Raw genomic sequence first — 13,481 nt, forward strand, 5'->3', positions numbered from 1 at the left:
CCAACAACTCTTCACCCAGAGATTGAACATTCTGAAGTCCCAACTATTCACCCAGAGATTGCACATTCTGAAGTCCCAACTATTCACCCAGAGACTGAACATTCTGAAGTCCCAACTCATCACCCAGAGACTGAACATTCTGAAGTCCCAACTCATCACCCAGAGACTGAACATTCTGAAGTCCCAACTGTTCACTCAGAGATTACACATTCTGAAGTCCCAACTATTCACCCAGAGACTGAACATTCTGAAGTCCCAACTGTTCACCCAGAGATTGAACATTCTGAAGTCCCAACTGTTCACCCAGAGGTTGAACATTCTGAAGTCCCAACTCATCACCCAGAGATTGCACATTCTGAAGTCCCAACTATTCACCCAGAGACTACACACGCTGAAGTCCAAATAACTACATTCCCTCCTTCATCACTGCATGTGGTTCACACTGAGCACCCACATGGAGAATCTTCCACAACTGAACACTTTGGCACAGAGCATTATGATACATCAGTCCATGATCACAGTCATCATCCACACTCAGCAATTATAGAGGATGAAGTCCCATCAACTCCAACTCATTCCGTTAAGGTGATAATTCCATCTACAGAACACGTTCAGACTCGAATCCACAGTGAAGTCACACTTCAACCTATGGATGAGGAATTTACCATAACTCCACATGCTGCAGATCATAATACAGAAAGAGATGTAATTGTTAAAATGAAACATAACCACTCCATGAGCACCAACGTATGTGACTTCTGCTCGTGTGAGAACGACACACTCACGTGCATGCATCTCAGCCCACGGATGAGACTCCACCACGTGCCTGTGCCGAGGCCCCACACCTACCATGGCACCTTAACTGTTGTGTAAGAATCACCTTTTCTTATTTCTGTTTTGCATTATGCTTGACATGGCAGACTTTCCCTCAAAGCCTTACTGGACCTTTCTTGTCACCCCAACCAACACTGACCGACTTTTTGTTCTTACTTTGCTTGCAAGTTCTTCCTCATCCTTATAATCTTCTTACTACAGTCCACTGCTTCAATCTGTGGTGGCCTCTCCTCTTTTGCCCATATTATTTAGCCCCATTATATCATTGCTCAACTTTGATCTTCTTTTCACTCCAGCCTCTTTATACTTTATTTTATTAGTGAGGATGCAACAGAGTGATTAGAGTAGATTCCAGAGCTGGACGCCTGGGGCTCAACCCCAGGTCTTTCATGTGGTAGGTCTGCAACTCTAGGAAGAGTTAATTTTAAATGAACTTCCATCCTATAAGATGGGGAGTGTGGCAGGATGTGGTGGCACACACCTTTAATCCCAGCACTAGGGAGGCAGAGACAGGAGCATCTCAATGAGTTCTAGGCCAGCCTGGTCTACAAAGGGAGTTCAGGACAGCCAAGCCTACACAGAGAAACCCTGTCTAGAATAAAAGAACAAAAAAGGCAGGAGGGGGTGAGTCTTACAGATACTTTTTCATAGGATTGTTGTGAGGGTTAGTTGACTACCTGGAAAACTTACTTCTTAGCATAAATAAGTGCTACCTTAATAATACTTTGCACTCTTTCAGTTAGATTCAGAGTTCATCTTGGTTCTAGGATATATAATCTTTGTGCACAACTTGGGGCCAAGAACTGTGAGAGTCATATTGTGGTGTTGTCTCTAGAACATGAAAATGATATCTAGGAGAAAGGGAAAAAATTAAACCCTTAACTGTAGCTCAGAGGACATCTATACTTGTTGAACAGAGTAAAATCAGAGTTCAGCCTGGGCAAAAGCATGGCAATAAGAAAGATGGGGATTTAGACTTGTCAGATTAAAAGCAAGTGAAGATATTATATAAGATCTGGAATATCAACTCTAAAAATTTAGAGAGTGACAGAGGGAGACATGGAAAACCATTAGAAGTATCCAGGAAATAGAGGAAAATTAGTGAGACAGGAGAAGTTTTTTTAAAAGACAGAACAGTAGTATAATTTGGCCTTGAGTTTCCAATTCTCCTGCCTGAGTCAAGTGCTAGGATTATAGATATATTCCACCATTCTCCTATGTTGGACCATTTTAGAATCCATATATATATAATGGCACCAGACCCTCCAACATGATGGCTCATGAGAAAGAGAAGACAGGATTTAGTGACTGGCTGAATTTAGAGTTGGGCTCTTGACTATACAACAAACAGAAAAGTGGAACGTGAACCGGCAGGTTAGAAGTTCATCCTTTGAAGAAATACCGCATGCTTGCATCAGCAGCCCTGCGGCGTGAACTGTTCTCCCTTGGAAGCTGGTAGATCTGGGAGTTAGAAAGTTGGTGTCCTTGTTCTGCATTGAACACCTCCATGAAGGTGTAATACTTTTGGCTGATTCTGCTTATTCTTTTCCTACTTATACAAGTATATGAATTGTTTCTTCACAGAAATTTCCGAGGAAATGCTATTTCTTACATTGACAAACGTGTATGGAGAGCATACCGTTGGACTGAGAAACTGTGAGTATGTTTTCTCCAAATAGGAGTACACAACACACGCACACACAAATAATAATAAAATAAAAAATAAAATCACTGCACTGTAAGATCCTTCTTGGTCCAGATTTTGAGGTAAATACCCCTGAGAAAAGGTACAAATCAACTTTTATTGACTGAATTTCTCTGGTACCTAGCATGCATGAGGCCCTGGGTTCAAACATGATGAATTCAACCAAAAATTGTCTTACATTTTATTTTGTGTGCATTTGTGTGAGCACAGCAAGCCAGGGCATGCATGCAGAGGTCAGAGGACAGCTTGCAGAACTTGCTCTTCTCCTTCTACCATATGGGTCCAGGATATTGAAGTCAGGTTTCAGTCTTGGCAGTAAGTCCCCTTTCCTTTGGGGTCATTTTGCTGCTCAATTTTTTAAATTAAATTTTATGGTCTTTCTTTGAAAGAAGTGACTATTTAAATTTGTCTTTAATGTAAAAGTCATCTCTGACAACATTTTTTGGCTTTTGTTTCTTTGTTTGTTTGTTTTTGAGACAGCATCTCTCTGTGTAACCTTGGCTGTCCTGAAACTCACTAAGTATACAACATGGGCCTCAAACTCAAAAAGATCTGCCTGTCTTTGCTTCTTTTTGTTCGTTTGTTTTGTTTTGTTTACCAAGACAGGGCTTTTTTTCTGTGTAGCCTTGGCTGGCTGGATTCACTTGGTATATCAGGCTGGCCTCAAACTCCCAGCAATCCTCCTGCCTCTGCTTCCCTGAGTTTTGGGATTAAAGGCGTGCACCACCAATCCCAAACTCTGCCTCTTTTTCTTGAGTGCTCACTTAAAGGTGTGTACCACTACACCTGGCCTATGATTCCATTTTTAATGGATATAAATTAAATATCAGGTATAAAGAAACTTTCCTTGTGCTCCAAGTTTTCACCTCTGAAGCAGTGTGTTAGTTTTGCTTTGCTGCAATAAAGGCCATGAACAAAAGCTCCTGGGAGAGGAAGAGTTTATTTCATCTTAAATCATAAACTGTCATGAAAGGACATCCATGAAGCTTAAGACAGTAGTCAGGAACTGAAGCAGAGGCCATGGAGGAGCACTACTTACTGGTTTGTTCCCTCTAACTGAGCAAGTTTGTTTTCTTATTCATCCCAGGACCACCTACCCAGTGATGGCCCCACCCATAATGGGCTGGGCCCTCAATCAATAATTAATAAAGAAAATGCCCCACTTGCCCATGGTAAAGACATTTTCTCAACTGAGATCCCCTCTTCACAGATGACCCTAGTTTGTGTCAAGTTAAAAACAACCTAAACTAGGTCAGGGAACCACTACTGTGAATTTGGTATGTATCTTTCCAGACATATTTTGCATACCGAAAAATAGATTTGTCACGGAGTATCATTTTTTTTACATAAATGACCACATCCTGCGACTTGATGTTTTCACTTCATGACATTTAAAGTTTCATTTTAACACATGAAGGGTTATTCTAGTTCTTTCAAGTCCTGCACATTTCATAGTACGTACACATCAGTGAGAATGTAATATTACCCTACTGGTAATATTAGATAGTTTGTAGACTATCTAGTTCTTCTGTTACATGTCTGGCTGTAATAAATATCCTTCACACATCTTTCTGAATATGTGCAAGTTTCTGTAGATTAGATACATAGAAATGGGATCTCTAGAGTGGAAACCATTGTATGTATGACATTTTGATTGCCCTAAAAATAAGTAGTATGAGCTTATGTTGTAGGCAATAGCACATGACAGCACGCATGTATTTCTCCATTCCAATTCACCACCAAATGTTCTCCATCTATTTGATGATTTTTGATCCAGGTAACCTTTTAATTTTCCAGCATTCTCAGTGAAAACCACCTGACTGAATTACGTAAGGATACATTTGAAGGCCTGCTATCCCTCCGGATTTTGTGAGTTAGTCAAGCATATCTATTTATAAGTTATGAGTTATCTGTGGATAAACAAGGGATTTGAATTAGATACTGACATCTTTGAAACAATAAAATTGTTCAATGATTGACTGGGTTTGGCAGTGCTTGCCTATGATCCCAGCACTGAGGAGGTTGGAAACAGGAAGTTTTCTGTTGGAAAACAGAAAAAGCAAGTTGGAGATCTGCATGGTCTACACAGCAGGTTTCATATGAGTTCCAGGGCTACTTGGCAGGACCAGGCCTCTAAGTACAGAATATAAAACAAATCCGCAGTTATGTCAGTCTGTGGAGTTTTCAGCCCATCTCTAACATTAAAATACCTTCCACGCATTTTAAATTTCTTAAATCATACAGACAAGCAATTACTGAAACTCACACAGCCCTTGTTATATGCCTGTATTTAGATCTTGTCATCCCTCGATCAAGTCTGATCCATGTTCTCATTTACTGTAGCCCATGAGTTAGGAGTGGTCTGACACTTTTAGAGGACTTGTGCCAGTACCTTTCCTGTTGGTGAGACAGGGCACCTGATACAAACAACTTGGCCCTTCATTGCAGAGGTTTTTGGTTCATAGCCGCTGGCTCCATTGTTTCTGGGCCTGTGGTGGGGCAGAGCATGATGATGGAAGGCTGAAATTCTCAGTGATAAAATATGTCTCCATGTTTCTGCCTCCTCCAGTTAGGCCCTAACTCCTTATAGCACATTCAGATAGGGAGTGAGTTAATTCATGGATGACCTTAGTGACTTCATGATCAACTGATCCCCAGCTGTGATAACCAAACCTTCAATGTATGATTCTTTTCTTAGTTTTAGTGGGTAGGGGAGTAGGAGGAGTGGGGGTGGTACCTTCATATCCAAACTACTAACAGGACTAAAAGAGAAAAGGAGAATCAATAAAGAATGTGCAACAGAGACTATATGTGGCCTGCAAAGTCTGAAATATTTGCTATTCTAACCTTTACAAAAAAAAAAAAAAAAAAGTAGAGTAAGATAGAAGGAATTCATACTACTTCAAGCTGTTGCGTGTAAGAGCAGGAAAGTGGTACCTGTCTTAATGTGAAGGTCATCAGCCCAGAGTGTTTTAATAGTGTTGTTGTTGTTGTTTTTCCTTTCTGAAGTATGGCCCAATATAAGCTCAGATTGACCTTGAATTCTCTAAAAAGCAAAGGTTGGCCTTTAACACCTGATTCTTCTGATTTGCTCTGTAGATCAGACTGGCCTCAAACTCAGAGGTCCACCAGCCTCCGCCTCTGAGTGCTGGGACAAAAAGGTGTGCGCCACCACTGCCCCAACAGTTGTATCAATTTTCTTTTAAATTGAAAGACATTTTAAAAATTAACTGGAACATACATGACACAGAAGAGGAGAAAATACTTTTTGTTTCAATGAAGGCTCAACCCCCCCCAAGTGCTGGGATTCCCAGCGATCCCCCACTACATGGTTTATGCAGTCTTGGAACCAAACCCAAGGTTTCCTGTGTGCTGGAACCCACTCCGCCAGCTGTGCTATATTCCATCCTTTTTTTTGAGCCTGGGTCTTCCTCCACGTCCTAGGCTGACCTTGAACTTTCCCCAACCCTCCTACCTTGGTCTTCCAACCCACATTATGGAACTGAGGCATCTGCTGCATCTGCCTACTGTGCCCGTCTTATTCTTTCAGTTGATCTGAATTAAACTTAACACTGCAATATTGAGTAATTAGCTGAACACACACATTATACGAATGTTATCAACTGATAAAGCTGTTAGGAGAACAGGCTGGTATTAAGGTTTTCAATGTAAAAAATTTTCTATGGCCATGTCAGAAATAGATATTTGAAGTGGTGTTTAAGAGGCATTTCTAATTAGCTCCATGCCAACCAGGACTACACAAGGAAACCCAGTCTATAATAAATTAAAGTGTATCTAGAAGTGTTTGTTGTAAGTGAACATACCAGAAATTCCCTTACCGTCCACTAACTAAACAATAAAAATCTCAACAACCCTAATCCCCCACTCAGACAGGGTTTCTCTGTGTACCCCTCCCTGGCTGTCCTAGAACTCACTCTGTGAGACCAGGATGGCCTCAAACTTGGGATTCTCTGCCTCTGCCTCCCAAGTCCTAGACTTGAAGGCACACACATCTGGCAACCAAAGCAATTGAACAAGATCTTGAAGTGACATTGGGCCTCTTTTTAAAAACCCTTCATGACTACATTTTGTGTGTGTGTGTGTGTGTGTGTGTGTGTGTGTGTGTGAGACAAGGATGGAGATCAGATGACAGCTGGCAGGATTTGGTTCTCTCCTTCCACTACGGGGGTCTGGGTGAGTTGAACTCAGGTCATTAGGCTTGGCCACTGCTGTCCATATGCATGACATCTCAACCAGCCCCAGACAGGTATGCTGGGGGAGAATATGCTAGGCACTACACACAAGGGTGGAGGCCAAAGTTAGAGACATGAGCTAGAGGAATGCCCATGAGCACCTGTACAGCCAGGCCTTCTAGGGCGTGTGAGGACCGTGGCACTGTAGCAGTACTCTCAGACAATCAGGTGCCTCGCAGACTCACCTGAAGGGCTTGCTACAACTGGGTTCTGCCATCGCTCCTCAAGGCACAGTAACTGAATCAGCAGGTCTGAAGAACTAAGAACTTGCATCTTCAGAGGTCCCAGGCACCAGGTGTACATGTCGGGAATTGCAGGACTCAGGAGGCCGAGGTAGGAAAACTACAAGTTTGAGGGCAGCCTAGCCTACATGGAAAGACACTGTTCCACACAAACCTCTCAGAATGACTAACTCAAAAATAAAAATAGCAAACAACCAATCAAGATCTATAGTTTTATTGTATATATTTGAATATCTTAGGAGATGGATGGACAGGATAAGTTCTAAAATATTCAAATCCAAAAGTTTAGAGTTTAGACAAAAGCAATGTATTTTCTATTACCAACTCTAAATTCTGTTAGTCATACTAAATGGATATCTAATAGCTAAGCAAAGCAATGTTTCTCTTTTATGTTTCCTAGGGATGTATCTTGCAATAAAATACGTTATATTGAAAGAAGGACATTTGAATCATTACCTTTTTTGAAGTATATGTAAGTTACAAAAATAACCCCTTCGTATTTGAATTTGAATCACCCTTTTGTGACTTTTTGAGCCCTAACTTACAACTTTGCTAGTAGAAAATAAGCTAGACTAAAAAAAAAAGACAAATACTGCATTTTTCATTTGTTTGTTTGCTTTGGAGATGGGGACAAACCTAGGGCCTTGTACTTGCTGTGCAAGTGCTCTAACAGTGAGCTACATTCCTAGATTTGTATGTGTATGTTGAAAGCAGAAGACACACTATGAGGGGCGAGAAGGGAGTCTAGAAAAATGGACAAGAGACGATAAATGACATAAAGATAGATAAAACCATGTTTTCTCGAATAGGGGCAATCAGGCTTGTGCTTGTGTGTGTGTGTGTGTGTGTGTGTGTGTGTGTGTGTGTGTGTGTGTGTGTAACAGACAGAAAAGTAGGCCTGCATGGGGAGTGAGAAGATGAACAGGGTAGGGTGGTCCGTAGTGTGACAGATAAGAGCAAAGGACAGTGAGATAGAGGGAGGTATATGAAACTGTCAGGATGAAACCCTTCATTTTGTATGAAACTAAAACTTTGTTAGTGGTAGAAAGGCATGAAAATTCTATGTTAAATCCTTATAGTCTATAATAAGATGAATATGATAATTCTGATGTCAGAGTGAATCATGACAGTACCAGTTCTTACTCAGTGTGATAGTGTACCCTTGTCAATTGTGGAAAAGCTACTGGCATCTAGAGAGCCTAAACATCATAGCTATTCCTGAATATCCTCCAATATATAGAACAAACCTATACAACAAAGAGTGGTCCAACCCAAAATGTCACTCATGCTTAAAAACCCTCTGTTAGAGAAGTAAAGATCATTGAAAAAATTTTGAGCATTTCCTGTAGCTAATGTATTACATACATAAATATCAAAAGTATAAATCACAAGCCAGTATTATCCCCAGAATTCTTTAGCAAATGGAGAATATATGGAATTTATGTTTAATTATATATAAATTAGAATTAGCGTAAATGCAGATGTTCTAAAGAGTATCTTTTCATTGGCTTGTATTTTTTTTTATCATGGTTATTTTAGGAACCTTGGGTGCAATTTACTCACTGAACTGAGCTTTGGAACGTTTCAAGCATGGCACGGAATGCAGTTTTTACAGAAGTTGTAAGTGAAGTAGAAGTGAATTAAGCACGTGTGAATGCCTGTTTGTGTGTTAACCGCATGCAGTTTTGCCTCGCTGGGTGTAAACCCTGCGTGAACTGTGGAAAGCTTGTCTTAAGGTCCATTCCCTCTTTGCCAATGAGGAACTATGGCACAGGAGGCCAGGAGACTTAGGTAAATTGCTAGACACGCTCTGTTTTCCTAGTCCTGACCTTCAGCACAGGCACTACAAGTAATGCCGCTCAAGCAACACTCCCTGGACATCGTCGTGGGGCCCCGGTGCTGTGCTCTGACGTGTGAATGCTTCTGGAGACCCGCTCATGAGCTTCACTCTGGTTCCCTCTCCCATTCACTTCCCAGTTGTTTGAATGGATGCCACACAGAGCTGCAAAGTTAACACCAAGAACTCAGGGAGCAACAGGTGTAGGTGCTTTCTCATAAATGTAAAGCAGACATTTCCTGAAACTTTGCCTTGGGACTTTTCTCCCCACCATCCAGAACATCATTTTTCAGGAAATGTATGCCTCTGAAGTCATGGATTATCTGTGAGTAGGAGGCACCTTTGCAGCATGGGAAAAGAGGCTATCTTCATGAAGCTGTATGGTTGAAAATATTCATAAAGAAAACATGTGGCTCTACCTGGTTCTATATAAGTTTTTTTTCCCCAAGAAGGATGTGAATTATATTAGCTTTTAGCTAAAAATTTCTATGTTCGTCAGGCATTGCCACACATACTTAAATAGCAGCACTTGGACTCGGGAGACAGAGAGGCAGGAGGATCATAAATTGGAAGCAGTCTTGGACTGGTACTAGACCCTTGTGTCAAACAAAACAAAACAAAACAAAACAAAACAAAAAAGCCACTTTGTGTGATGTTCAGTGTCCAGGAGAGCATTATAAACTGTTAGTGTTGTTTTTCCAAAACTGTGTGTGTTTGTTTTTCTCTCTTAACCCAGCTATCACACAGATAATTGAGACTCCTTTATATTTTTTAATAATAAGATTCACAGCACAATAACTGAGTAGCTATTACTCTAGTCTTAACCCTCTAAGCTAATCTGGTTTCTTTCCAGAATGCATCCCAGAGATACTTGGCACTTTATAGCTTTCTGTGCTCCTGCTGAATCTCCTTCCTCTCTCCTGATGTTACCAGGATTATGGCTCAGTCCCCTACTTCCTTCTCTAACTTCTCCTCCCATGGCTGGCAGGAAATCCAGCCCTATTCTCTCCCATGCTTAGTGATTGGCTGTAGGCTGCTTTATTGGCGTATCATGGGACAATTGGGGAGCAGTATTTACACAAATTGAGACAGATTCTCACAACAAGGACTGCAACCAGATATGGGGGATATCAGAAATCAGCATTTGAATTGCACAGTGACCTTATACCTAGAAAACTCAAAGTGAAATTTCTGCTCTGAACCTGACTTTGGGTGACTGTAACCTGTCTGGCAGGTCAGAAGCCCGGATTCACAGTTGGTTCCCATTGGAGGACAGGTTGGAATGGGTTGCAGTTACACACTGCTCTGTACATGCTCTTTGTAGCAGGCACCTCTCTCCAGCACAATTTGCTGACTCCTAACTCGGGGAGAGGAACCAGAGGGTCTGCTTCTCAGGCAGAGTAGGGATGGACAGTGGATTAGAAAAGACTCATGTGGGAGGCACTGACTTGTTATCCCTAGTTTCTGTGTCCATCTGAACAGAAAGGGAGGTTGCTTCCTGGTGATGAGAAAAGCAGAGCTAATTGGATTTGGACACTGAAATTCACATCATTTTATCTGAATGGAACTGTACCTCTCAGAATTCAGTTACTGTCACAGATTGGCGCAGTGAAGCAGGCATGGTATGTGTTTATAAGTCCAGCTACTCAGATGCTGAGGTAGCCTTGAGCCCAAGTGTTCAAGGCTGACGTAAGCAGGATAGTGAGAACTCATTTAAAAAAAAAAAAAAGCCTAATGACAACGGACACAACTGACCAAGTGTGTGCTGGGAATTGGACTCCTTTGTTAGGCTCCAACACTAAACTCTTTGTAATAGATGAGGGCAATTTTCTTTAGGAAATGTTTCCCATGGTAGAACACAAGCTTCTTGGATCTTTCTAAAGGCAAGTTGCCGAGGGACTGAAAAGGAATTCTGTGACACATAGTGCATTATTCCTGGAGTGTTTTTAAGATTTTTTTTTTTTTTAATGTATGAGTGTTCTATCTGCATGTACATCAGCATGCCAGAAGAGGACACCAGATCTCACTATAGATGGTTGTGAGCCACCATGTGGGTGCTGAGACTTGAACTCAGGACTTCTGGAAGAGCAGACAGAGCTCTTAACTGCTGAACCATCTCCCTAGCCCCTAGAGTGTTTTTAAATTAAAGTTTTGTCTCCCTGCATTACAAAAGTTTGAACAAAAGTCCCAAATGAGGTGGGCTTGTCCAGAGCTGAATGGAGCCTAAACTCAAAGGCTTCTCAGTGCACAGGACCTGCCAAAGTCCTGGCTGGGCCTCTAGCAGCTTCTGGATTAATAAACTCTGCATGTGATTATTAGAGGGCCTTTCCCAAATTTGATAAGGGTCAGGCCTCTCAAGATCCAGATTCATCCCTCATTCCAGGTGCCTACTTGGATACAGCCATGTTACTGACAAACACTGAAGCTACATGTTAGCAGTACCCTAGGGTCAGATGATCTTGACTCTGAAATCCAGGTCAAAGATTATTAGTTAAGTTAACCAAAAAGCTCATTAGTCAAGTACCATTGTTTCATTCATAGCAGGAATCTTTCCTCTTTCATATGAAAAATATTACAAAGAACCAGTAGTGGTTGACAATCCAATTTTAAATTGTTTCTCCTTCAGGTTTACACAGGTCCAGACTGGTGGCTACTTTTTAAAAATTCTTTTAGTCACTTCCTTGCTAATACTAATAAGCACCCTGAAGGTCTTCACTAGGCAGAAGAGCTACATATTATTCAGACTGAGCACATGCACAGGATGGTTTGGCTATGGCCCATCAACACTATGCCAAGAGCATAATCCTGAGAGAAAATGAAAGGGAAATCCAAGTGTTATCCCTACTGAAACGTCTATCCACTATTAAGAATATCCATGGGGTAAAGGTCCATAAATTGGCTCATGGGCCCAGAAATACCCCCAATGCTTCCTTCTGGTCCCCTATCATTTGTTCCCTATAGGAAACTATTCATGCCCAAAAATTTGCTCCTGAAGCTGGAGAAATAGCTCTGTGGTTAAAAGCACTTTTTTGCACCAAGCATAGTGATACAGTCCTGTCATCCCAGCACTCAGGGAGGCAGAAGCAGATGGGTCTCTGTGAGTTTGAGGCCATCCTGCTCTACAAAGAAAGTTCAGGACAGACAAGGCTATACAAAGAAACTCTGTCTCAAAGAAACAAACAAAAAGCATTTGTTGCTCTCACAGAGGACCTGGGTTTGATTCCCAGAACCCACCCATTACTAATGGTTCACAACCATTCCATTAGTAATTCCAGTTCCAGGGGACACAGTGTCCTCTTCTGATTTACACAAGTACCAGGCACACATGTGGTGCATATACACACGTGCAGGCAAAACACTCATACATGTCAAATAATAAATCTGAAAAAAAAATTAATATGTTTTTAAAAAAAGTTTGCTCCCTTCAGATCTTGGTGTCCTCCCTTTGGTTTGCACAGGATTCTGGCAGCCGCTTCTCACATTCAGAGAGGCGCAAACATTAAAGATGAAAAGAGCAACCCAAGCCTGTCCTTTGGGGTGCTTTGAGTGGGACGTTTAGTTGGTAACCAGGCAGCAGTCTTGAGGAGTCACACCCAACAATACCTTTGCATTCCCTGCTACATCTGTTCTTCCCACTGGTGGGAGAAGGCACCTTTTCTTGCAGTCCTAGTAACTCTCCCTCTGCCTGGAATAACTCTCTGACATCTACATTTATGAGGTGCTGTTATGCTCCAGGCACTGTTTGAATTACTGTAAGAAATGAAATAATGCCGTGACGTTCCTCCAAAAGTGCCGGGTGTGCCGTACATAATCAAACGTTCCTGGTTTTTACTAGTCTCGCAATGAACCCATTATTATCCACATTTTGTTACTGGTAAAGTTAAAACTGAGAGGCACTGGCAAACTTGTCCATGTTCGCATCATTAACAAGCCACAGAACCGCCAAGAAACTCTGGCTTCGGGGACAGCTTCGCTCAGCCTTCTGTGTATTGTATCACGCAGTTGGCTTCTACTTCTAATAGGACCCGTGGGGCAGAGAGCTGCATTTCCCTCTAAGCAATGCACACTTGGAGAGCTGCTGGACACACTATTCTCTGGCATCGCCATGGTTCCTACCCCTTGTCCATTTTACATACGAAGTCACTAGTGCTGAGCCACCTGTTCTGGCTATGCTTCTTCTAGATGCCTTTGAATCCTGGACTGCTTGTAAGGAAAATACTGCTAAAAGAATTCAGCTTTCAGGCTGTCTTATTCACATCACTTCACTAGGAAGTTTAAGAGGCAGAGTTTGGGGCTGGAGAGACGGCTCAGTGGTTAAGAGCACTGGCTGCTCTTCCAGGGGAATTGAGTTCAATTCCCAGCAGACCACATGGCAGCTTATAACTGTCTATAACTCCTGTTCCAGGGGACCTGACACCCTCACACAGATAAACATGCAGGCTAAACGCCAATGTACATAAAAAATACAAACAAATAAATTATATATTTTTAAAAACAGAGCCATAGTTTGAACTCAGATCCTACTGAGCTAAGATGAGGAATGATCCAGGGCAAGTTAAAACAACACAGATCTTAGCGTTCTTACAGAAATTGCAGAGATTGAGTTGATT

General features: G+C 41.7%; 1 protein-coding gene across 1 annotated transcript in view; it reads left to right on the forward strand.

Moving 5' to 3' along the window:
* LOC110545630 (leucine-rich repeat-containing protein 37A3-like) overlaps window positions 1-13,481 on the forward strand; it is a 55,993-nt gene that overhangs the window by 25,123 nt on the left and 17,389 nt on the right. The window contains exons 5-9 of the mRNA XM_060388313.1: window positions 605-869; window positions 2,419-2,490; window positions 4,337-4,408; window positions 7,435-7,506; window positions 8,574-8,654. Coding sequence (XP_060244296.1) covers window positions 605-869; window positions 2,419-2,490; window positions 4,337-4,408; window positions 7,435-7,506; window positions 8,574-8,654 — 562 coding nt within the window. The remainder of the gene's footprint in view (window positions 1-604; window positions 870-2,418; window positions 2,491-4,336; window positions 4,409-7,434; window positions 7,507-8,573; window positions 8,655-13,481) is intronic.

This window comes from Meriones unguiculatus, chromosome 7, assembly GCF_030254825.1.
Source record: "Meriones unguiculatus strain TT.TT164.6M chromosome 7, Bangor_MerUng_6.1, whole genome shotgun sequence".
Taxonomy (NCBI): Eukaryota; Metazoa; Chordata; class Mammalia; order Rodentia; family Muridae; genus Meriones; species Meriones unguiculatus.